The 23,998-nt window shown below is 36.8% G+C and overlaps 2 protein-coding genes across 2 annotated transcripts in view; one reads left to right on the top strand and one right to left on the bottom strand.

Moving 5' to 3' along the window:
- Nucleotides 1-1,121: 1,121 nt before the first annotated feature.
- Nucleotides 1,122-15,759, bottom strand: LOC110065998 (casein kinase I-like). The gene is made up of 11 exons (XM_020773184.2): nt 15,336-15,759; nt 15,161-15,201; nt 14,983-15,052; nt 9,467-9,615; nt 8,118-8,352; nt 7,457-7,542; nt 6,441-6,525; nt 5,746-5,894; nt 4,925-5,041; nt 4,489-4,712; nt 1,122-2,827 (listed from the first exon to the last, which is right to left on the bottom strand). The coding sequence occupies exons 1-11, from the start codon at nt 15,517-15,519 to the stop codon at nt 2,767-2,769; spliced, it is 1,401 nt and encodes a 466-aa protein (XP_020628843.2). The 5' UTR covers nt 15,520-15,759; the 3' UTR covers nt 1,122-2,766.
- Nucleotides 15,760-20,147: 4,388 nt separating this feature from the next.
- Nucleotides 20,148-23,998, top strand: part of LOC110065994 (coiled-coil domain-containing protein 171-like) — a 31,001-nt gene continuing 27,150 nt past the window's right edge. The window contains exons 1-2 of the mRNA XM_020773179.2: nt 20,148-20,453; nt 22,585-22,720. Of these exons, the coding sequence (XP_020628838.2) occupies nt 20,313-20,453; nt 22,585-22,720 (277 nt within the window). The 5' untranslated portion in view covers nt 20,148-20,312. The remainder of the gene's footprint in view (nt 20,454-22,584; nt 22,721-23,998) is intronic.

Below are 23,998 nucleotides of genomic sequence, written 5' to 3'. Positions count from 1 at the left end.
CAAAATGATGGCTGCTTCTTTGTGTTTTCAAGGTGTCTGCCAAGAGGATTTAGGTAATGTTTTGAATGACTTCTAGATTTATACTCAAGATGTTATTAGTTCATAATATTTATATGCGTGATAGAAATCTCGAGCTCGTAATCTAATTGTTTAATAAAAATTCTTATTAAAATGTTCAGTTTGAAGATTGTTTATGAATGCACTTCTTTTCCCAACTAACCATGAGTAAAATGTTTTTATGAGTGCTGCCAAGCTCCTGAGGCAACCACATACTGGGAAGTTAACCCACTGACAAGACTTCTAGCCACCGTCTCACTGAAACCTGGAGTTAAAGTGCAAACCCTTGAGAAGGCTTCAATTTCACTGACACACCACCAAGTTAAGCATGTTTAACTAACTAAAGCAAGGTTACAAAAAAGTTGCTAAAGTCACATGCACGCCAAAACTAAACAAGGTAAAAACCTGTGTGATTATAATATCCTAGAAAGGTGGTTTGAAATTTGTCTTCCCAAGATAACTGAAAAGAATAAATAATATTGACAAATTAGAAAAACCTTAACCCAATTTAGTTGAACTGGTTTAGCTGGTGAGAATGGCTAGTAACTAGTTAGTTACTTTCTGCAGATGTGCAGGAACTGATCAGTCACTAGCTATTAGAAGAGTGGGTTTCATGTGTCAAAAATTGGTTTTGCATTGCTACGGTACATAATTAGCTTAAAAAACTTGTGCCACTTTTTCATCCAATCAGAAGAAAAACCAAAACCAACAGTAACTTTTTCCCACACGTTTCCCATGCTTTACTACATGCACTTATGCTACATGTACATGTAACATAATTATACTAAGATTTAATTGATTCATTGGATTACCCCTGTCCTTTGTGATTGGCTAGAGTGATTGGTTTTGGTGTTGACATTCAACTGAAAACCACGTCAACAACTGTAATAGTAAGACTAGAGAAACTAGCAAGGCATAATTATAAATTACTTGGTTTGGCCCATCATAAGTTAAACTCTACATCCTGCACAGTATAAATGTAATGTCTGATACAGACTATTTCGCTGTTCAAATGAACATTTGCTGTAGAAGAAAAAAATTCGCACAAAACCAGCAGAGCAAACTGAGAAAAAGGTTTATCTTTTAATAATTAATCATCTAAGTATACAAAGATTTTGAGACTTTCTTTAAATGCTTTAATGATAAGGAAAATATTTTCCTGTAGACTGTACAAACCACATGATCTCTACATAAATTGACAATTATGATGGACAATTCTGTATAATTACAAATCAGTGAAAAATGACACTATATATGAATGACTATGTTATTCTGTTGGTTTCTCCCAAACCACTTGTGATTGTCAAAAAAGGAATTGTAATTGAACGATGGGTTGTCATGAAACTAAATCATTGTGTCAGTAAAACAGGGCAACAAGAACAGCTTCTTCCCCTGTCTGGCCTGTCATGGCAATAATCTCCATAACTCAATTACAATAAAAAATTCCAGAATTCTTGTGATATTTTGTTGGAATTATCTTTGGGCAAGATCTTGCAATGGGTTGATTTTTAGAAAGAACACATTCTTTGGATTATTGGGATGGCAGCCTGCAGTTTCTGATAACTTTCTACTATTAAAAAATGCATTCAACTAATGAAAACAAAATCATGCAAACAGAAACCACTGATTGCGCAGACAAAAATATTGACAAAATTATCTAGAGACAAATTTGTCCTCTGAAAGTCACCACATGGCCTAGAGCTGTACAATGGAAAGGTCTTCTCAGAAGTGATTGATACAAAAATGTGAAATAACTACAAATTAAACTTGCAGAACCTTCTTGGCAACATTAATGGGTCTGAAAACACTACAACTGTTTTACAATGTTTGCAGTCTTTCACCAAAAAGTCACAACATTTAAGGTTTTTAAAAATTTTAATATAACCCCAAATTTGGCACAGGTCTTTCTCAAACTCATTTTAAAAAGTTCCTCTCCAGGCCCCTATTGTTTTTTAGTGACCAATGGGTTTTACAAAGTCAATCACTTCAAAGTAAATGTCATTTTATTTGATTGCTGTGTAGACAATCCCAGAGTCTCTCGAACCTGTACCAGTCCCCTTCTCTTACTAGATGTAGCAATGAAGTCTTAAAATATAAATATAGGTAAGGCAAAACTCGCATTTTCTCTGTGAGATGCAGAGCAAAGATCACTCACATAACATTTTATACAATACAATAAGGAACTAACTAAAATGAGTTTCAAATGGCCAGTGAAGAAACTGAAGTGTAAATAATAATAATAATTATTATAATCGCAGAATAATGTTCACCAAAGATAACAGTAACCAACAGTCTGAGCGAGTTTCCCATTGTGTTTTTGTTTGAAATGTTTGGAATACACCTTGCATTTCTGGTTGTGATCATGGATAATCAATCTTCCGATCAGTCCACCTAGTCACATAGAGAAAAAGTTGAGAGTGGCTTTCATGGACTGTTGATCATCTTTTATTTAAATTATTGTTACAAATAAAATCCACTAGATTAAAATGCTTCATTACTTAACTAGACAATTTTTTTTTAAAATTTTGTGCAATGTACCAAGCTGTCACAGAGTAAGAAATTAACCAAGGTCTGCCTAGAACATTAAATTCCATCTCTTTTCATTATAAAATTGACCCAACTTTCTACAAAAGGTTTTGCCATCTTTGTCCTTATGCTAGAGAATCTTGAATGTAATCCAAATGTTGAGGCAGAGGGGGGATGGGGGGATTATTTGTGTCTTGCAACTGGCTGCTTCTTCTTCTTTTTCCTTTTGAAAAAGCAACAACACCTGTGGAAACAAAAGATAGTGTAAAACATAGTGACTCGATAATCCCAGTGGAACAACTACGCTTAAATTTTGTAACAGCATAATGCAATACCACAGAAACTGGTTCATAAGCTACTTATCTCAACACAGTTATTTGGGCTGCAATGATCTAGGGTGGTAAATTCTAGTCTAACATTGCTTACCATTTTTTAAACCACTTCATATTGCTACCTCAAGCTTCAAACCTTTCCTTTCTTCAAAACATTACAGGGATGTATTAATGAGCATGAATGTCAAAACCTACCTTTAATTGAAAGTTAAGCCTTGACAAACAATGTGGATGCCCAGATGAACAAACAGGGTACAGAGAATAATCACATCTTATGATAATTAACAATTATTCCATGAGCGCGCGTTGGATATGAGATGGTAAATAGCCAACAAGCACGAATGGAATAATTGTTTTATTAAATTCGGTGCGTTTGTATACTTGGAAATTATAGCTTAATTTTATTGGGTTTTAATTTTACAAAGCGACCGGAAATCGATGTGGCAAAAACAACAAGTGGGAAATCACATGACATGCACGCTGTTTGTAAAATTAGTTGAATGAAAAATTTGAAAGCGAAGCAAGCGAATTTGCTGAATGAATTTACAATCAAGTAGAATTCAAGGAACGTATATCAAATGAAGGAGATGTAAACTTGTTCAGAAAGTTTGAAAAGCGTTCAAGTTCGAGTCATGGAGAAGAGCCGAATAATTGTGTACTTGCACATTGCCATGATGACACAGACGTTGTGCCAAAATTATGCTCGACAAGACCTCTTTCGGAGTTCCCTTGCTTTGAAAGCCATGGCATTTCAAGCTGTATGTGTGGAGCTCATTGTTGGCCAGACTCAGAGTCAGAGACAGAAACTATCTTAGCGTCAGATTCATCTTCAGAATCTCTGAGGCCACCCTGATGGTTTTTCGTGGCTGGTAAAGAACTGGGTTTACTTTGGTTCAGCTCAAAACACTTTTACAAATGCTCCAATAATTTATTTGCCTGGTCAGAGATAATGGAAAACGGTTTGTTGTGCGGCGGCGTGCGAAGGAAATGATCAATGGCGGCTCTCCTTATGGATTTAATCGATGAACTTTTGCAATACGTGCCATCTTTCTTCCTTGCAGACGAGTAAAAACACTTCAAACAAACATTCAGTTCTTCTTTTGACATTGCTTATATCGGTTTCGGAAATTTGGTGCCACCAGGACTAGCAAGCCCTTCTGTTAAGGTAAACATTGTTTTTGTTACATAATCTTCATGAGTGTGTAAAATCTCGACTGTCATATTTAATTTTGCAACTTTGCGAGGAAACTTAACGTACACGTACTGTTAAATAATCTAATCTCGAACTTTGTGGTTTTTTTGTTGTTACTGGGACGGCATTGTCCATAATTTCCTGTATCTCTTCTGTAGATAGCTAACCGAATCTGTTTTTTTTCGTGCATGTTTTTCTCGACGAAACTTGGTTTCCCGCGAAAAAGTTTATGCTGAGCGACATTTACCGCATTCATTTCCATATAAGGTCAAACGTAGGTATAATGGCTGGTAACCGAGATCCAGTGAACCAATAAGAAAGCTAGAATTGCATTATCCGAGGTTGAGAATTTAATAATAATTAATATACATGAATACATACTTTGTTTCTTCAACAACTTCAACTTCAGGTTGTTGCTGTTGTGCATGTAGAGGAGTACCAGCCTTCCCCTCAAGACGTCTATCATCAACAGGGCCGAGGTCGCCGTTTGTTGAGCTGACCACCTGTACAGAGCCCCCTAATCTGTCTGCAGTTGGAGCCAGTAAGCCACCAGACTTCTGAGCTTGTGAATTGTCAGCCCAAGCACCCTTTCTGTCTTGGGCAGACTAGAAAAGAAAAGTCCAAATCACATTTAACACACGAGGTGTACACCAGACCTAGGAGATGCCCTAATGTACTGTAAAATTTGTCAAGAATACAATTTATGATTACAGAAATACGGCAAATACTTACAAGAAAAAACATTATGAAATTGTGAATGAAAATCAAAAGTTGTTTGACTCCTGCAATGGAAGAGTAGAGTTAAATTTGATCATACCTTGTTTGTTCCAGATGTGGATGTAATTCTCTCATTTGCTTTCTGAAATCCAGCAGGAAGCTGAGAATCTCTTTGATTGTGTGGATCTGAATGACTCAGGGAATTAATGGGACTTGGCTGTGGGAATTGCAGATCAACAAATGTTAGCCAAATAAACCAAAGTTTCTAATTCACCATCTAAAGAAACGAACATGCTTGTGAATTTCTGGTACTACTATAACTGAATACGAGTGTAAAGCATTACATTTTTTGTCTGACAAAAGTTGCAGCAAGAACTAGTGACAATAGCTCTGAGTGAAACTTAAGTGCTTTGCACCTTGGCTCAAATTCAAACTATAGTTGGACCTGGCTAATTCAAACTTGCTTATTTCAAATTCCCTGTTATCTGCCCTTCAGTCATTTCCTATTGGCTATTTCGAACTACTGCTATTCAAACTATGTTTTCGTTTCCCCTGAGAGTTCAAAATGGCGAGGTTCAACTGTATAGGTTTTACTCTGCACCTGCAATCACAGGCACACAAAATTCACAGGGCTGAAAACTTAGCCTACAAGTATGTTTTATTTGAAAATTGAGCTCTCAAGCATTATTAACATTATTGCAGTGCAATAAAGAACAAGGAAATAAAAAATCAAATCCCCTAAGTTTCTCTTTCATGACATATAACTACTGCAATCATACTATTTGCTATTGTAACTAATTATCTCACTTAATGCTTGTTGACCAGTAGAATTCTAAGGGCTATAAAATTGACTTATGGTATATAAAAGTAATTTTCAATTACTAACTATATTTTTGTGACCATGTGAAGAAGCACACTTACAATTTGCTTGTGTGTCCAGTCAAATTCACCGTCTTCAATAAAACCTCTTCTTTCAAATAAATCCTTAAACAATTTTCTTAAATACTCATAGTCTGGCGTTTCAAAGAAATCAAGTCTACGAACATAGCGTAGGTATGTGGCCAGTTCCTCTGTGGTGACAGAAAGAAAGAAATAAACAAGAATATTATTACAGGTACTATATTTTAATGTCAATGAAAACTTTCGCACTCTAAGACAATGGACTGTAAATCTATTAGCTCTAAAAGGGTAAACAGTAGACCAGTGGTGTGAGTTTTTAAGCTATTCATGCACTGCAGGGCAGTGCAGTACAGTGTAGGGATGCAAAACCAATTACTTTTCAGCACTCAAATGAAACTACTCTGTACATGTGGAGAAAACAGTAGAGCATTTAATTTACAATGGATTCCCCAGCTAAGCTGCAAGAGTACAAATGTGCTAAACATGTATAATGAAATGACCATAAAGGAAATGTGTACGCATTTATATAAACTTACAGGCTTAGTTAGAGAAAAGTTAATGAGTTGCATCAAAAATGACCTGCCTATATTTTATAATAAGTATTAATTAGTTTACATGTAAATGTTTACTACATAATGAGTTATTTGAAAAGCACAGCATAACAAATTTGTGCTTTTCTTTCTGATAGCTTCAAATAGGACATGACATTTATGTACCTGGATGATTCTCACAAAGGACTTCAATGGGTGTGGCACGTTTTGTGTCTCCAATCTTTTGGTATCTTTCCTTCAGGGTGTCTGCCTGTTAAAAATGTAAAGTTTATCACAATTTGATCTACAGTGGTTTTCAATCGAGTGTTGGAACACCAAAATCAAAGTTATCACTCTAAACAATAAAAAAGGTCAAAAACAATCCTATGAATGAATCACAACTTGAATTACATGTAGCTAAAGCAAAGCACAGGAAAACAAGCCTGATCAAGTTACAGTAATGGTTTTATTTCTTATTGGATGAAAAGTGGTGCAAGTCTTAAAAGCAATCGTGTAGTGTGGTGATGAAAAACCAATACATTTTTGACACTCAAATGAGAAATGCTCTATACATGTTTAGAAAACAGCCCTAAGAAAATACATGCACTGATTGGTTAAATATTGTGTTTCTATTAAGCAATTAGATTATGAGCATGAGATTTCTATCATGCATAAAAATTGAGAGCGAATAATCTAATTGTTTTAGTATAAATCTACTAGTCATTAAAAATTTATCTAAATCCACTTCACGGACAACTCAAAAACGCAAAGTAGCCATTACATGTATTTTGTTAAAGAGTGCACACTGCTACACTACTCACTATCTACAACAGAATGGATAGAGTAGCCTAGCCAATCACAGAACGCCATTTGTGATAGAATGCTAGTAGATCTACACTAAAACTTGATAGAAACACAGAACTAGCACAAGCTGTTGACATAATGATAGTGTGAGCAAAGAGAATTTAAATTTTGATTATCAAAGTAAACAAGTTGCTCTCCTATTTATGTTGTGGTGTTTTCTAAAAGAAATAGGAAACATATGTTCTTCAAGTTTCTATCAAAGTTAACTAACAAACTCCAACTACAGTGGAGTTGAGGCACAATTAAGCCTAAGAATCATGTTACAATTTTAAAATACTAAAATTGGCCTGTTGCATTTGCATTTACAGGACAGAGCTGGAAGGAAAGAGTTTACTTACTTTCAGCCCTTGCCAAGGAAGGCTTCCCCTTAGAAAGTACATGAACATATGCCCTAGTGCTTCTAAGTCATCTCTCCTACTTTGCTCTGAAAGAATTCAAACAACCATAATATATACATGTTGTAAACACATATAGGATCAGTACTGCAAGATGCTTTCATCCTGTCGATTCTCCCACAGCACTAAGCACACACTTAAGAAATGGAAAAGAATGATAAGAATACAATGTACACGTTGTAGAGCATCTTTACACCACTGTATGATTATACCAACACCTTCAGAAGTCAGCCACTTAGGGACCTTAGATTTGAATCATATACCACTTTTGCAGAGCAATCAAGACTGCATGATGAGTGACCAAATAGGAATGAATGAAGGAACAAAGGACACAAAGAAGGGCAACAACTTCATTTTCTCTTTCAGACATGTTTTTTAATAGTCTTCACTCACCCAACTGTAGACCAGTTGAGATTCTCAGTGCCTTATGGTAAAGCTGATAAAGTACTAGTCACTGGGCTAATGAGATAAAAACTCACGGGAAACCCTTTTTTCCTGTGATACACAATGAAAAATCATACTTCTGGTGGACTGCTTTGTTTTAGAGAGTCAATGTTCACAACAATAACATCTGCATAACTCAACAACACAACGGTATGCATACCTTTTCCTAAATGTGTGTTAATACTCATGTATCTTGCAGTTCCTGTTAAACTTTTGTGTTCTCGATATGGTATATGTTTTTTAGTTTCTGGATCAATGTACTCCTTTGCAAGACCAAAGTCTATAATGTGAATTGTTTTCTCTTTGCCTGATGATTTACGACCAATGAGAAAGTTCTCTGGCTTAATGTCTCTGTAAATCATATTCTTGGAATGAACACATTCGAGTCTTGAAATCTGCAGGAAAAATTGAGAGAAATAAAATTCAATACAATGTAAATCTCCTTGAACTTACTCAAGTCAGCTTGAGTAAGCCAGAAAACTCATCAATGTTGCCCAATGAATGCACAAAGCTGTGAAACATAATTCACCAAAGATGACTAACAACAACAACAACAACAACAACAACAACAACAACAACAACAACAACAACAACAAAACCTTTAGTTAAGTGTCTGGGGGTATTTAGCATTGCTGCTAATTGGGGACACAACATAAAACATTAACTGAGAACTGTTGAAAATAGCTTTAAACAAATTATACTAACACTAACCCAAGAATGGAACTGAAAACATGCAAGACTGGGAAATGTAATGTATAATGATCTTTAACTGCATAAAAATTACAACTCACAATCTAAAAGCCAGCTCATAAACAGCTCTTGTATTTTCAGTACATCAGAAGGTCTACATAAACAATAGCATCCATTTGGTGCGAAAATATGCTCAGATATTTGTCCGCGGACATTATCTGTTCCCGAGAAGCTTTCCAAGAGCATCATAGCTCAAGGAAAACTGTGAGCTTTGAGGAAGAGATAATGTTGAGGGCCAGATGTCCAAGCACGTTTTCGCAGCGAATGGAGGCTATCATCTTTATTATCCCTCAAATATTTTGGCAACGCAAAAATTGGGGAATATCACTTAGATATTCCCCAGTTTTAGCTGAGGTATATTTGGTCATGTGATGCGTTTAGACCAATTGCGTGCCTGTGGAAATATTTGGTGAATTATAATTTGTGATATATATGTGATGTGATGAAAGTAAAAAATCAAATTGGCAACTATTTAACGTGTGGTTAATGGTGGTCATGATTTTTCAAAGACAAGGTGATGCAATATAAAAACAAATACATTTGCACCAGAAAGTCCACTGGTGAACAATCTCTATTTTTCCTACAAGAACTAAAATAATTATCGCTATCAACTGACCAGGAAAAAAATCACTCATCATACTGATAGTCACTCATAGTGGTGATGATTTTGAGCTGGTAATCCCCTGCGGCATAGGCACAACCACTCAAGTACAAGGTTTACAAATGCATTCTTACTGCTTCATATAAAATATCACTTACTAGCTGGATGGCAATCATAAGAACTGTTTTCAAGCTAAACTGTCTGTTACAGAGATCAAACAGATCCTCCAAGCTTGGTCCCAAAAGTTCCATGACTAATGCATTGTACTTCCCACATGGGCCAAAGTAGTGCACCTGAGGTATCCCCTCTGCAAAGGATTGATTTAAGTGATTTCAATATAAGCAAGCAAAATTTACACTCTTGTGTGTATAAGTCTGTGTACCCAACCACTCTCCCTCAACACAACCCATCCTACAAAACATCTCACGTGATGATGTGATCAAGACATTGCTATTCCTTTTGTGCACATCAACACGTTAAGAGTCAGAATTTAGAAATGAAACCTTGGATCCCCAAGAACGTTACATGGCTTAATAATAATAATTATTATTGACTGAGCAGGGTGAGAATACCTTCTGGTGTTGACCACTTAGTAAAAACTTTACTGTGCTTTAGAAATAAGTTCCAGGTAAACAAGATCCAAACCAAAATTACCTTTTTCTACGCAGGTACCAAGTGGTTATTTAACATTATGTTTCAGTCACCAGATGGAAAAATCTGGTCACTAAAAGGTGTCCATTATAGTACCGTATTTACCCGTGTATTAGTCGATCCCGTGTATAAGTCGACCCCCAATTTTTGAGGCCAAAAACTAGATTTTCTTAATTTCCAGGTAAGAATTTCTTGGAAAACTTATCTTGTATTTCTTAAAATTATCTTTCAGCTACCACAGATATGTAAACAAATCACAGCATGTTTCAATGCGCAGTTTTAAAGCTTATTTTGGCACGTATACGAGCGTTTTACCCAGTTTAGCAACACATGTGCATGCAGACTTTTCGATGATAATTTTTGTAAAATGCTCACAAAAATCAAACGTAAGGATTTCAAACAAGCCTTTTTAAGTGCAAAGAGATTAAAAGTGGCTTTATAAGACAGGCAAAACACCAAAGAAGCTCACGACTTTCAGAACGACGCCATAAACAAAGTGCAAAGCGTGTGTTGGGAACTTGGTAGTCAAGCCTTGAAATCGGTCAAGTACTGGTACAGAAGTCCTCGCACTCGTATCCTGCCAGGTTACCAAAAGTCCTCGCACTCGTATCCTGCCAGGTTACCAAGCAGAGAAGTTCCAAGCGCGAAAGATATTTTCTCCGACGGCTTTACTACAGCTTTATTTAAAGGAAAAATATTGGTTCTTTATGACAAAATTGAGCCAGTGAGTGTCTACAAGATTCAGGTTAAAATTTAATGGATAAATGTTGATGCATTTTAACTTGAAGCTCTGATATGGAGAGACAGATCGCTAAGCGAACGTACGTTGTAAACTGTGCTGCCGTTTATCACCTGTTTGTTAACATTGAAAGACAATTATTATGCTAATTATTTGACTGGCGCTTGGATCTCAAGTTTTGACCCATGTATAAGTCGAGGGCGAATTTTTGGACTGATTTTTAGGCCTTGAAAGGTCGACTTATACACGGGAAAATACGGTACTGCTTTAGAGTGGAACAGGAAAACATGAAGCTTTTAAAGATGTTTCTTTGTTTTAGCATATCCTACTTGTGAATGATCAAAAAAGAGTCAGAGACTCCCCTGTACAAGGGCATTAAATTATTTAGCAGATTACATTTTAGTTGAAAAGTGGTTTTTATTACATAGATAGCAGGGTTCTCCCGAAAATTTGAAGTAGAGGGAGAATAACTTTGAGTAGGCGGCGGACAGTGCCGATAAAAAGATGTGGAGTGGTTTTATCAGAGCCATTATTTGGGACTCTGGGAGCCTCCCCAGGAAAATTTTGAAATTGGGGTTCTAAAAAGTGCATTTCAGTGTATTTTAAGCAATCATGGTTTTGTTCCTTTGTTAAAGAAAAGTAATTTCACCAAGAAAAAAGAAGAAATCTTTGCAGTTATTTATTCTCGAAAATCCTCCATGTGCGAGCCAAGCACTGGGTTGCATGTCGTTGTGTTTAAAGAACTAATCAAATTACGAGTACATTCACTGGAGATAAAAGAACTAATTTTAATTATATTTTTGAAAGAAAACAACTTATGACCTTTGTTTGTGCCATCTCTATTTTCTTTTCAATTTATCCCTGGTACTGAACAGCGATTGCTGGGTTTTTCGCTTCATTTTCAGAGGAAAAACTGAGCTTTAACTTAACCCCGGTTGTCAAATATTTCAGTGCTGCTGTCACGGGTCAGTGCCCACGTCACGTTTTTGGCAGCAATTCTCACGGCCCGAATGATTTCAGATTTCTTTTACCTTACAGCTATGAGTTGTATTTTTTTAATCGCTAGGTATTTGTTGAGAAAATTAGACATATCGTTTTTATGCTTAATTTTATTGACGGGTAGACTAACATTGTTACAAATAATTTTTTTTTCATAATTTACTTCCTATAAGTAGCCGGCGCGCCAACAGTGACTAGACGGCGAATTTCGCCGGTCACCGGAGCTTACGGAGAACTCTGTAGATAGCTCTCTTAGTTTGAAGACAGAATGTTAAATTATGCCACTTTCTTTCGTCATCTGTTATATTGTCACTATTGTCTGGTACCGTAGTAAACTTGTATTTACATCATCTTTAAATTTGGAGAGATCAAATTCTGATTTGAATGCCCACAATACATCCATGAATTCTTTAGCACTTTCTTCTTCTCCTGACTGCAAAAAGTCTTCAAAGAGGAAATCTGATGTTTTTATTGATGAATATGCAAATTATGGCAAAAGGAAAGTTTTGCCTATGGTATGTTTTTCAGATGAAACTGCTGAAAAATGATGGCCACTAACTGTCAATAACATTGAAGAGGGTGGATTACAACTGCTGTGGAGGTCATTTAACAGGAATACCTTCATTTTTGACAGAAGTTATTTTCCCTGGACAAGGGATTTTAAGTTTCTTGTTGAAAACATGTGAAATTTTTTGATTTAATAATTACTTCCTTGAAAACATTGGACAACACAATAGAATTCTGATTGCCAACATTCGATTTTTAGTAGCACTGGTGACCAGCTGGTTGCAATATTTCACACAGGTAAAATAGATGCTGATGGTGGCAAAAAAGACATACAAGTGAAAACATGTAACTAAGAAAGCCAGATACAGTTCACATAGGTTTAATGCAAGCAAAAACACACTGATCAGTGGCAGGTTTAAGAGCCGAGCATACCAGACTATAAATGGGAATAAGCCCTAACACAATGGCTCACACTATCTTATCACCTACTTCACAATTCATTTTGAAGAATGAAAAAAAAAATGGAAATAAAAACCCAACCTTCAAAATGAGTGCATGAAGTACATGGTTTTATGCATGTGATAAAATTGCACACAATTTTACATTGTGGGTTAACAAGAAGAAATGTGAAAATTCAAATAAGTGCTCCAAGGCAGGTTCTTACTAAATAAGGAATTCCCATGTATACACAGCAAGCTGAATCAAACTAACCAATGCTCAGCTTCCCATCTAAGAGTGTTCACAGAAAGTCTACAAAATTGATTGCCTTCAACCATTTGAGTTTGTAACAACATACAGGTGCACATCATTAAAATGAGTCAAATGCACTTGCAACAAAATTACACAAAATTTGCAATTTATACTTGAATATGGTCAGGACAATGTTTTTGGGCATCTTCATAGAGCTAGGCACATACAAACACCTCCAAACATGCTCTAGGCCATGACGTCCATCGATCCTCTTCCACTAGCCTTAAATTACCACAGAAGCAGAGGTGTTTTACCTCTGCTTTGTATCACATAAGTTATGAAGTCATTTGTTCTGTTTCCAAGTTCAATGACATGCATTATGCCATGCATTTCAAATGGCTTGCTTTATTTTTAACTCTAGCTACACTGAAACACAGGATTACCCAACTATTCTCGAGTCCCTCACTTCATTGCATCTGAAATACAAGTTTACAGGTTCCCTTGGATACTGACGAACAGTAATTAACTATGGGCTGCAGTACTTAGCATTTTGCCAGTAAATTGAACTTCAAGACTCATCCCATCTTTTCATACTTAGTTTGGGAAGTATGCATCAAGAGCGTGCACATTTACACCACATGTGTTATTAATCACTTGAAATTATTGAAACTGTTGCATTTAACTCCTGTGAAACGTGATTTAGGATGATTTAGGGGGGATGTTTTGTTGAAAAGATATTGTTTCATTTTATGGTCAGCTTTTTGACCTTGTTTCCAAGGTTGTCAGAGTTCAAACTTACAGAAAATTGTACAGCCACTTTTCTGGGGCCAGCTTTTCATATCTCAAGTGTTTGAGATACTGGATCAGAATATACTCTACTTTAGTACAAACCATTCATGTAACTTCAAACATGACTTGGGTTACAAAATCATAAAGACAAACAAAACAATATGATCTATACGGAGGGGGAAAAGTAGTGAAAGAAACCAACTGTGGCCCTGATACAGATTGTCTTCGGAGGTAATAATGTTGAAAGCAAAAATAATAACAAAACATATATGTCTTAAAAATTCAATAATTAAATGTCACCTAAAAACAAGGCTTCATCAAAATCCTTTAAACTGACATCACAAAGTTACCATTACAAAGACCTTGTTATTTACACACCGTTTTATCAAGACATAAAACCAACGAAAAGAACCAATGAAAGGACACATCTTGGGTAAAACAAAAATTACAATACCAAAAAAGTCACATAATTGTCCAAATTATTAATGACAATATTGTCCTCAAGCATTAAAAATATTTTCAAAACAAATCAATATTTCACCGATCAACCATTTAATAAGAGATCCAAATGAGTAATCCCACATCTGTTTGTTCTAACTCCCATTTCTTAAATTTAAATGGGGAAGATAAATTATCCATTTTATTTTGCCCGCACCTCGTTGCATATGGCAGTGAACGATTGACATGCAAAGGCGTATTTAAATATACTTACTTGAAAGAACGAGATTTCATTATCGCCGTTGGGTACTGTGTTACAAGCCACATAAGTTGAAAAGGAACATTCAAATTTCTAAACACTCGAGATCACTTTTTTCAAGGATGACAGCGAAATCTAACTCGAATATTGCTAGGAATTTGCCGATCAAAATGTGTGCTAATTTACAACCTTGACCAACTGGAAGAATTTTCTGTCCTTTTTTAATCGCTTATCTCTAAAATTAAAATATACAAGGATTAGGAATATTTAGAAACTGTTAGTCTTGCAATCCCATTGGAGAAACAGATTTGGGGTAACCGGGTCAAGTAACATTTTGAAATACCATAATAAACATGCGATTCACTACGAAGAGGGCGAGAACTGAAAAAAGATCCACTTTTCAAGAACGAAAAATTGAATCAGAAGGATGAAGCAAGTTAATTTTTTTACGCTTGGCTGTCTCTCATAATCAAGAGCCCGTCAACGAAATACAATGGATCACTATGTATATTTGGCACTTCCTGCACGCCGAAATCAAATTCTCCCGACAACACTCAAATTTTTTTTTTACGGTATTCGCGAACTATTAAACGTGAACTTACCAGCATTTCCAAGTACTTTGTAAAATCGGTATTCCAAATGCAGCTGTGGTGCCCTAGATTTCATGGGTTCCTGTCAAAAAAGAATATTCGATATTTGCCATCAGCTAGTGGTAATATATCTCATCCTGTATTTCGTCATGAAAGCTTGAACAGCAGACAAAAGTAAGTTGCGACTCACCAATTTGATGGCGACGTGCTCGTTGTTGTACAGATTTTTACCTAACAAAAATGTAGAGTCAAAAATTGAAAAATCATATCTTTCTACGATAAGACTAAAGGCCATAATGCCGTTAAAAAGGCACGGCATATACATAACAAATCCGCGAAACATGGTCGCCTACTCAAGTTCGTACCAAGTCGTAGTTCACCAAAGTTTCCACATCCAATCTTCTTGCCGACGCGAAAATTCGGTCCAACCATCATTACCCCAGAACCAGAACTAGAGCTATTCCTCGGCGAGTGTAAACTACCCCGGCTTGGCCGAGAAACCTTTCTGTCTCGCTCACGGTCGCTCTCCCTTTCACGTTTGGACTGCATATCGACGACCGCCCTGATACCCCTGGTCTTATGCCGTCGACGCGATGCTTAAATTCTCTTTCCAGCCCAACGGGAAAGCCATAAGTAACGATTCATTATGTTCTTAAAACATGGTCTTGTTCTACATTTCACAACTCTAAGCCTAAAACTGTAAAGAAGACGAATAAAGAGCGATTTTTCCCCAGCTGTACACAACCTCTGTAGAATTCAAGTCTGTTAGCTCAAGAAAGTTGTTGAACACGCAAGATCAAGGAGCATGCATTGCGAGCCGCGAACCAAGGTCGCCTGACCGTCAAGAAGGCGTTGTCCCCTAGCAACCTTTGTTCCTTATTTCGAGGACAAACAAAGCGCTCGACGTTGTCCAATATCAGTACGCAAATTTTAATCACTGCTATAACGTTTGAATAACTCGCTCACTCAACAGAATTCTGAGTTCGAAGCTCTCTTAGCTCGTATAAACTGAAAAAAAAAATATTTCAAGAAATTTCAAGCTCTAAATATTCGTTAACTTTCCTTATATATTTTCAACCCGTAAAAAAATTGAATTTGCAATGACTGTGTTACCTGAATATCTTCTTCAAGTACTTACATCTCAGCAGTATTCACAAATAGACAAAAGAAACCTCTTGATCTTAGCTAGCTTAGGTCATTGTATCTGCGGGAAACATTTAACTTGAATAACGTGACGCGACGCAAAGTTGAACGAGATCATTACCACAAAAATGTAAAAGGTTGAGATAACGACCTTGTTTTATGGTATCATTGATGATATCGATAGACTGGCTCTTTATTAAGTAACGATCCTGTGTAAATGAAAGGAACCTTTATCTACACTTAATAATTACAGGTGATAGCGCACGCTACTCCTGCTTTAGACTGATTGAACTCATACGTCAAGAAATTTATAAATTTGCACTCGACGTTAAGTTGGTGCACCTGTCGTAATTCAGACCCCCTCCTCTCATCCCGTTTATCTCTGCTTCTATTACAAAACCAAGAGACTATGATCAAAGTAGATCATCTCGACAAAAGACAAGACAAAGACATTTACAGTCGTACTGTCTTTTGGCTCTTGACCACAACCTTGTTTATTTATTTTTTTTGTCAAAAATAATGCAATACACTTCAAAATTATATGTACCAGTTTATGAATAGATTAATTTCGAGATCCTTCCGCCGGGATTATAATATTATCGTAATAACTACAGCTGAAGTGTTCAGAGGGTTAAATTATTATTTACATAATGACTCCATTTTTTCCGACCACCGGAATCAGCTGCGAATTCAGTGCACCTGACAGCTACAAACGTCACCTTGTACTTTTGATGACGCTTAGTTGCCTTGACACTTATTAGTTTTTCTTTATAAACATACCCTTCATATTAAACAAGGTGTTACATATTGTTTCTCGAGCGATTTTCAGAAGACATAGATGGCCACCACGAGCCTGGAATCACGCGATATTTGACCGATATATTGCATGGTGACTGAACTGCACTCGGAGTTTAAAAATCCCTGAATATCCTTCAATATTTTAAATTGAAAATATCACCGGATGCTTGTTCCGGTGGAAGCAGCTGAGACGACGCCTTTCTGTTTTGAACCTTTGTAATGTCAGTGTTTATGGTCTGTGTATCGATCCACATTTTAAGCGTCAATTTTTAGAGAAATGTCTATCTAGACAATTCCGCCTTGCTTAATATTTAGACCTAGAGGCTAGACAGAGTCAGAGTCAGTTCACTGCATGGTAAAATAACCTTCTCTACACTTCACGGGTTATACTTCTGCTCCGGTATCCAGATTATTATCATAGTTAATATATGTACGTCCTCTTATACAAAGAGTGGACATAAATTGTTTTGATTACCATAGTTATCGAGACATCATGGCTGAATATAGAGACCAAAATTATTTTAATACCACTTGCACCTTTCAGAGACTGCTATGAAATTTTTACTTCCATGGCGAGCATTTACACTTCCAATTTCAGTGTTGGTGTAAACATGATGTTCAGTCTTGTCCAAGTTGACGCAGGCGCGGACTAAGAGCTGAGACCTTGTGTTCATATCATGTCATGTGAATTAATTGGTAGTACAAAATGTCAATTGTTACCTACGTGCACTGTCGCCAGTGAGTCAATCAGAGTCTCTTGCGTAATGGCTTGAAACCAACAGATCGTCAAAAAACCGGGGGTACTTCATGATATTTCAGTCCGGTGAGAATATGTGGCCCGCCTTTAGTTCGCGAAACATTTACTGTGATTCAGGCTAAAGATTAAACTTCAACACCTGACTTTAGTCCTGACCACAAAACCAATGCCCCATCTTTCCTTTCTCAGACCCGAGAAGGGTCTCATAATGTACGATGCCTTGATCCCCTTATCAAGAGGGTTGGCTACCACGTAAAAAGAAAATCTTTTCTTTTAAAGCCTGCTCCTAATGTTTGACAAGAGTACACACCTCGTTTCAAAATCGTCTAAATGTATTCCCTGTTTTAAAAATAGACCGTTTAGCAGCAAGTGACACTGAGTATAGTGCCCTTTCCACCAGCTATTCCGGCATTGTCGACATATGACTAATTATTTACATCGGGGAAACGAGGCATAACACAGCACATAACACAGGAGGACGGGGATTTAAGAGTGCACCCAAAAAGTCCACAATTTTTGTTGTCTGGTCACAACAGGGCACCAAAAAAAAGTACGTGCCTGAACTTGCGTTGTGTGTGCACATGTTCACCTAATCAAGCATAGAAAAATTACGGTCGGATTGTGTTCAGAGACGCGTGAAAACAGTCTCACGAATTTTGAAGTGACTTAAAGCAAATATCGAACAGCCTGAAAATTTGAATTATTGAAGATATTGGACGCAGAAATGCGACGCTTTCTTGACGTCTATGTCTACTATCATCTTCTCTCATCTTCTAAATAAGAAGACTTTTCTGGAAACGGTCCAAAATTCATAGAGCGTAATACCCAGAAAATGACGCGCGGGCTTACGTGCTGGTGACATTTTTTTTTCCAGGGTCTCTTTTCCTTCGCTCGCTCGCGTTTTTCACACAGAAAAGAAAAACCTCGAAATAAACTATGTAACAGTTCAGCTTACTTTGTACTTCGTCGCGTTCCCTTCTTGAAAGGCATGAGAGATTTTAGGGTAATTATATGCTGAGCAACAAAACAAAGACAATCGTCGGAAATCTTTTGGAAAGATGCCAAGCGGAAAATTCAACAGCTGAGTAATTAAGCTGTAACGTCAAGAAATAATATACAGCAGAGAGAGCTTGAACTGTAGAGACGTCAGCCAGTGATATCGAAAATTGGGGGCTCAGGAAATACGGCTGTTTTGTAATAAGTCCTGATCAATCGCAAACGCCGAATGATTTGCTAGACCCTCATCGAATGATTACGAGCGCTATATATGTTAAGCTATAAGCTTCTATTTTTTAACTCGATTTTTGTCCCCCACAAAGTGTGTGGATATCTCTCTGGTTGAATGAGTGTGATAGTCACACCTTGAGAGTTGTGACCAGTCAGTATTGTATTTTTATCTTATATATGCCACACATTCTTATCTTATTTATATTTTTATGTTGTAAGTATTTTTCATTAGTTTTTAAACATAATATTTAGATCTTGCTATTTTTATGCTAAAGTATCCCTATTAAGTGGTTTTATTACTGCCTTTTTTAGCTTGACACTTGAATAAAAGTATTACTTGCTTATGAGAACTCTGCAGCCATTCATGTGTCATGTATACTCTCGTGGCCCCGTTCAATTTTAAATTTGGTTTTCCTTTCTATGGTTTATAAAATTTTTCTTCTGGTGTTTATGTTTTCAGAAAGACGAAGTGTTAAGGCAGACACCTTTAAAAATGGCATTATAATTTACTTCTTCCATTGTCTTCCCAGTCACTTTTAGCTATTGCAAACGTCACGTGAGCAAAGTAGCTATTCCGTCCAATAATTACTTTCTGATTCGTATAATTTATTATTTGAATAAGGCTGTTGTCCAAAACAGTACAAGAAGACGAGAATAGGTATGAAAATGGGAGACACGAGACATTCTGTCTTGAGCTTGAGTTTCTTCGAGTAATTGTACTGATAATGGATAATTTCTTGAAAACTGATTCTTGAAATTTTTCATTTTGTTTCAATATTTAGCATGGTGATCTGTTTTTATGTGGGATTTTTTATGGGGTCAGGGAAGTCAGGGACTCTTTAACGGATCATCCATATGGCTTTCTATTTTTTATGTCACATTTTCATTTCATTTCCATTTTTACTTATTTTTACTATAACGTTCAAACTGTTCTGGAAATCAACTCGTTTAAAATAAGATATAGATAAAAATAAACGTGGGTTAACTCGTTTTGTTTTGATCCGCGTTTGTTTGGCTCTATGCGATCTAGTGCGAAAGAATTTGTGAAGTAGGCAACACGCTGAAGTTTTCCATTTAAGTTTATATATTTTTCACTGGATTTAATTTAGGCAAGATTCGATTACTTTGCATTTGGCATCGTGACTCAGCAGTACACTCGGCCCCGTCCTGTTCGTACCTGTCGGAGGCAATCTGGTAATGAGGCAGGAAATAAGCGGGAAAATATGGTCAGCGGTAGCAAACAACAAAACAAATCGCGCTTTTTGGCCATTTTCCGTTGTAAGCTTCCTAAGTCACTTCAGTTTTTCAGCGTATTGTTGTAATAACAAAAGAAAATCAAGTGCCGTTCTAATGGATGTGACATAAAGCATCGTCTTTTCGTTCACCAGTGGCTTCAAAATGGTATAAATCATGCGAGATGGCTACGAGTGACTGGAGTTCCACTTACACAGAGGGAGGACGCTCGGCGAGCGCTTCGATTTCTCCCATTCCTGTATCAACGGGCTCTCCGCCTGACAGTGGTAATAGTTCGCCAAATTCTCCGGCATTTGCTCAAGATGTAAGCATCTTTTAATCGTTTTTTCTTTAAAGTTACAATAAATCCCCATGTAAACTCTAAACGTATACTACATTTGTTCGCAGGAATCATGATCATGTTGATTTCCGCGTGTCAAATGATTGCAGTTGATTTTTAGTTAATTTGCTCATGTCATGAAGGAGAGGTTAAATGACACTTGTCTTGATCGAGAACATCCTAGTTCTAATGCGATCTAAGCGACAGGGTTTCGATTTTAACAATCTGCACGTGTAGGTGGGTTGTGTTGTTTTTTTCAGTACGGATTGATTGATCGGCCTCGACCAGCTTATCTCCCGTTCATGTGTACTTAGTGTACACAAACACGATGTTTGATCTGGAAATTTGTGGTAGTTTGTCGACATTCGCCAATCAGTGTGAGCGTACTATTTTCATCCTATCACGACATCAGTGCTTTAATACCCACTTGCCGACGTAAACAGCTCAACACCTTGGTTAAATGACATAAACATTGTTGTTCTTTTGTTTTAGAGTTTATAAAACTTTTAGAAAGTGTTGAAACACCTGCCATTTTGAATTTTGAAATTTCAAAGAAGCTTTGCTAATGCAGAGGATGCGAAAAAGGGTAAATAAACATTTGAAACTCCTAGTGGGTAAATTTGCATCAGGGTTACATGACTCTCTTAACCCATTGACTCCTGGAGCTTTTTGCTAATAAACGCATTTTTTGGAAGTTTTGGAGATTTTCAGGCTGGATAAGGGCCAAATTAGCTCCAATCTACTCAAAAAGGCATTTGCAACATGACAGCATGCCTTTCTTTCCCCTAGCATTGCATTTTACGACATTTTCACTCAGGCATGTGCAGAAATCAAAATATTGAGATGACCTACGTCTTTAGGCTTTTCGATTTTTTAATTTTTTTGCCTTTCCTTTTTCTTCTTTTCTTTTTGCTGCAGTGATTGACCTTCTACTGGGCTTGCTTCCAGTTTAAAACATTCTGAGAAACAATCATTGAGATAGGCAATTTTTGCCACGGAGTAGCCACATATAGGGGCAGGAAATTTTGCTCTGAGTTTTTCACTCAACTTTTTGAGCATTTTTGTGCATATCTCAGGCCCCATGGGGCTGATTACTCTGATCTGGGTATCATTGGAAAGATCTTTTCCTCCTGCAGAAGTTGAGCATAGATGATGCCAATTTTGGTCAAGGGTGATGACGTCAGAAGTGGAAGAAAGGCCAAGGCTCGTCACAGCCAGTTACGGCTGGCACAGGAGTCAAAGGGTTAAGGTGGCGGACAATAATTGCCAACTCTTTCCATCACTAATACTCTGCTGGATCAGTACTTCCACTGTACTCTTAATCAGATGATACTGAAATAATGTTATCATGTAGATGTCAATAACAATGACCAATTTGTGGGCATCCTGTTTTATATATATATATCAGGTTACCATAGCAACAGCATTACCTGTTATTACATCTTTAGCTTTAGCTGTTTAAATGCTTATAACTGCAAAACTTATTGAAAATTTTTCTTTTCTCTATTTATTCTTGGAAAACTGCTGGCATTTAAAGTAAAGTCAAAAAGCGTTTGAAATTGCTGTCAATTCTGAGTTCTGGATCCTGGAAATTTTATATTTGTACTCCAGAAAACTCCTGGAATAATTTACTTCCTCTTCAACTGATTTGAATCCTGACCAGTGCTATTCAGTAGATGTTAACAGGGTTCTCATTAAGTGCTGGCCGTCTACTCCCTAAATTAATGAGAACCCTGTGTTTAGTTATCAAGGTGTGAAATGTGTTTGAAATGCTCTAATAGGACTGATAGTGGTGGTGAAAAGTAAGACCTAGCAAATGACAATTACCAGTAGAATACATTTCACACTAAAATTGCACAAAAATCTTGTACATTCATGTACGCCATACCATTTACAGCTATAGGTTGTTTTATATTCACTGCCAGCTACAGTTTTTAGCAGAAATACAAAACCTGCAAGTATTCTAAAGCCAGAAAACTATATAATTAGTCTCAAGACAGTTTGTCAAATCCTGCTTGTTTTGGTTGAATTGGTAATGATCATTTATATTAAAAGACAATGTAACCCTGTAACTATGCTATTTATTTAAATCAATTGTGTCCTTTGTTATTTTCAGAGTATTGAACAAGCTGATGAAATGGATGTGGTGCCCAGGAACAATGACCAAGTGGCAGAATACGAAAATGAAATTCGGGAACTTAGATGGCAACTACAGAAGTTGCAAGAAGCTGGAAATCTAATGGATTACACAGGCAAGAATCAAGTCTCTTGTTGTATTTTGTTATCATGTATAAAATAATGTTTTAAAAATAGAAGAACCGTAGCCAGGACAAAACATATTAAAAATTTATAAAAAACGTTCACTGGCTACATAAAGTTAAAACTTTCAGAGCTTTCGGCTGTCAGACTATAGCCTTCAATGGATAAAAAGTGGAAAAGATAACAACTACAAATATATACAAAAATAGGTGGAACTATAAAAAGAATATATTAAAAAGGAAAAATATAAGTGTTAATGAACTAATTGTTCTTTTTTAAAAGAATGGAGTATTGATTGGGGAGCAGCTTTGAATTGTTATCTGCATGATCTGTCGAAACGGTGTGCCATGATTCTAGCGTCTTACGAATATGTGAAGAGCCCTTGTCAATCACTTGGGAATTTTTAAAGTCAATAGAGTGATTTGAAGACCAAGCGTGTTTAGCGATGTTGGAACCTCTTGCGTAAGACATCACATTCCTCATGTGTTCTTTGTTTCTCGTTTCAAAGCATCTGCCAGTCTCGCCCACATAGCTCCCTGGGCAGTCGGCACAAGATATTTTATAAACCACATTTGGTTGAAGTTCAATCGGAGGTTGAGATTTAGGAGAAGGAAACTCCTGTTGTAATGTCTTGACTGGCTTGTTGACGATAGTTTTTGCATCATTAAAAGAAATGCAGTCGACTCTTTCCATAACACACTCAATGCTATCGATCAACACATCTCCTTCACTATTGAAGAAGAAAATAATAAGCAGATCGCTTTCCTGGACACCTTGGTTACTCGCAAGGATAATGCTCTCATTGTTGATGTATATCGAAAACCAACCCATAGCAATAGGTATTTGGATTTCTTCTCCCACCATGACAAACGACACAAGATCAGTACAGCTGAGACTTTATTACATCGTGCAACTAAACTGCCGAGCACGAAACAAGGAAAAGAGGCTGAACTTAATCATGTCACTGATGCTCTACGTTCTAACAATTACCCCCAAAATGTCATCTCCAACATTCTAAAGAAGAAATCTTCTACTCGGCGCACAAATTCCATCCCAGCACCTGAGGAACTTGTTTGTATGTTTTTCAAATGGGCCACACCCTCCAATTCCTCTAGTTATGTAGTCCTCCCCTACATTAATGGAATTTCTCAGCCTCTAAATAGACTTCTTCAAAAACATGATATTCGAGTTGTCAGCAAGCCAGTCAAGACATTACAACAGGAGTTTCCCTCTCCTAAATCTCGACCTCCGATTGAACTTCAACCAAATGT

The sequence above is a fragment of the Orbicella faveolata genome, unplaced genomic scaffold (genome assembly GCF_042242905.1).
Source record: "Orbicella faveolata isolate gen_17 unplaced genomic scaffold, um_ofav_v1 contig_26, whole genome shotgun sequence".
Lineage (NCBI taxonomy): Eukaryota > Metazoa > Cnidaria > Anthozoa > Scleractinia > Merulinidae > Orbicella > Orbicella faveolata.
The sequence above is the reverse complement of the archived record's forward strand: the minus strand, read 5'-3'. Positions and strand labels throughout refer to the sequence as shown.

Excerpts from the sequence above, each read along its gene's own strand:
- LOC110065998 (XM_020773184.2), bottom strand. The coding sequence starts at position 15,519 with ATGCAGTCCAAACGTGAAAGGGAGAGCGACCGTGAGCGAGACAGAAAG. Across the intron at positions 15,053-15,160 it reads AGCACGTCGCCATCAAATTG|GAACCCATGAAATCTAGGGC; the intron begins GTGAGTCGCAAC and ends CTTTTTTGACAG. Across the intron at positions 5,042-5,745 it reads ACTGGACACACAAGCAAATT|CCAAGTCCCATTAATTCCCT; the intron begins GTAAGTGTGCTT and ends CAATTCCCACAG.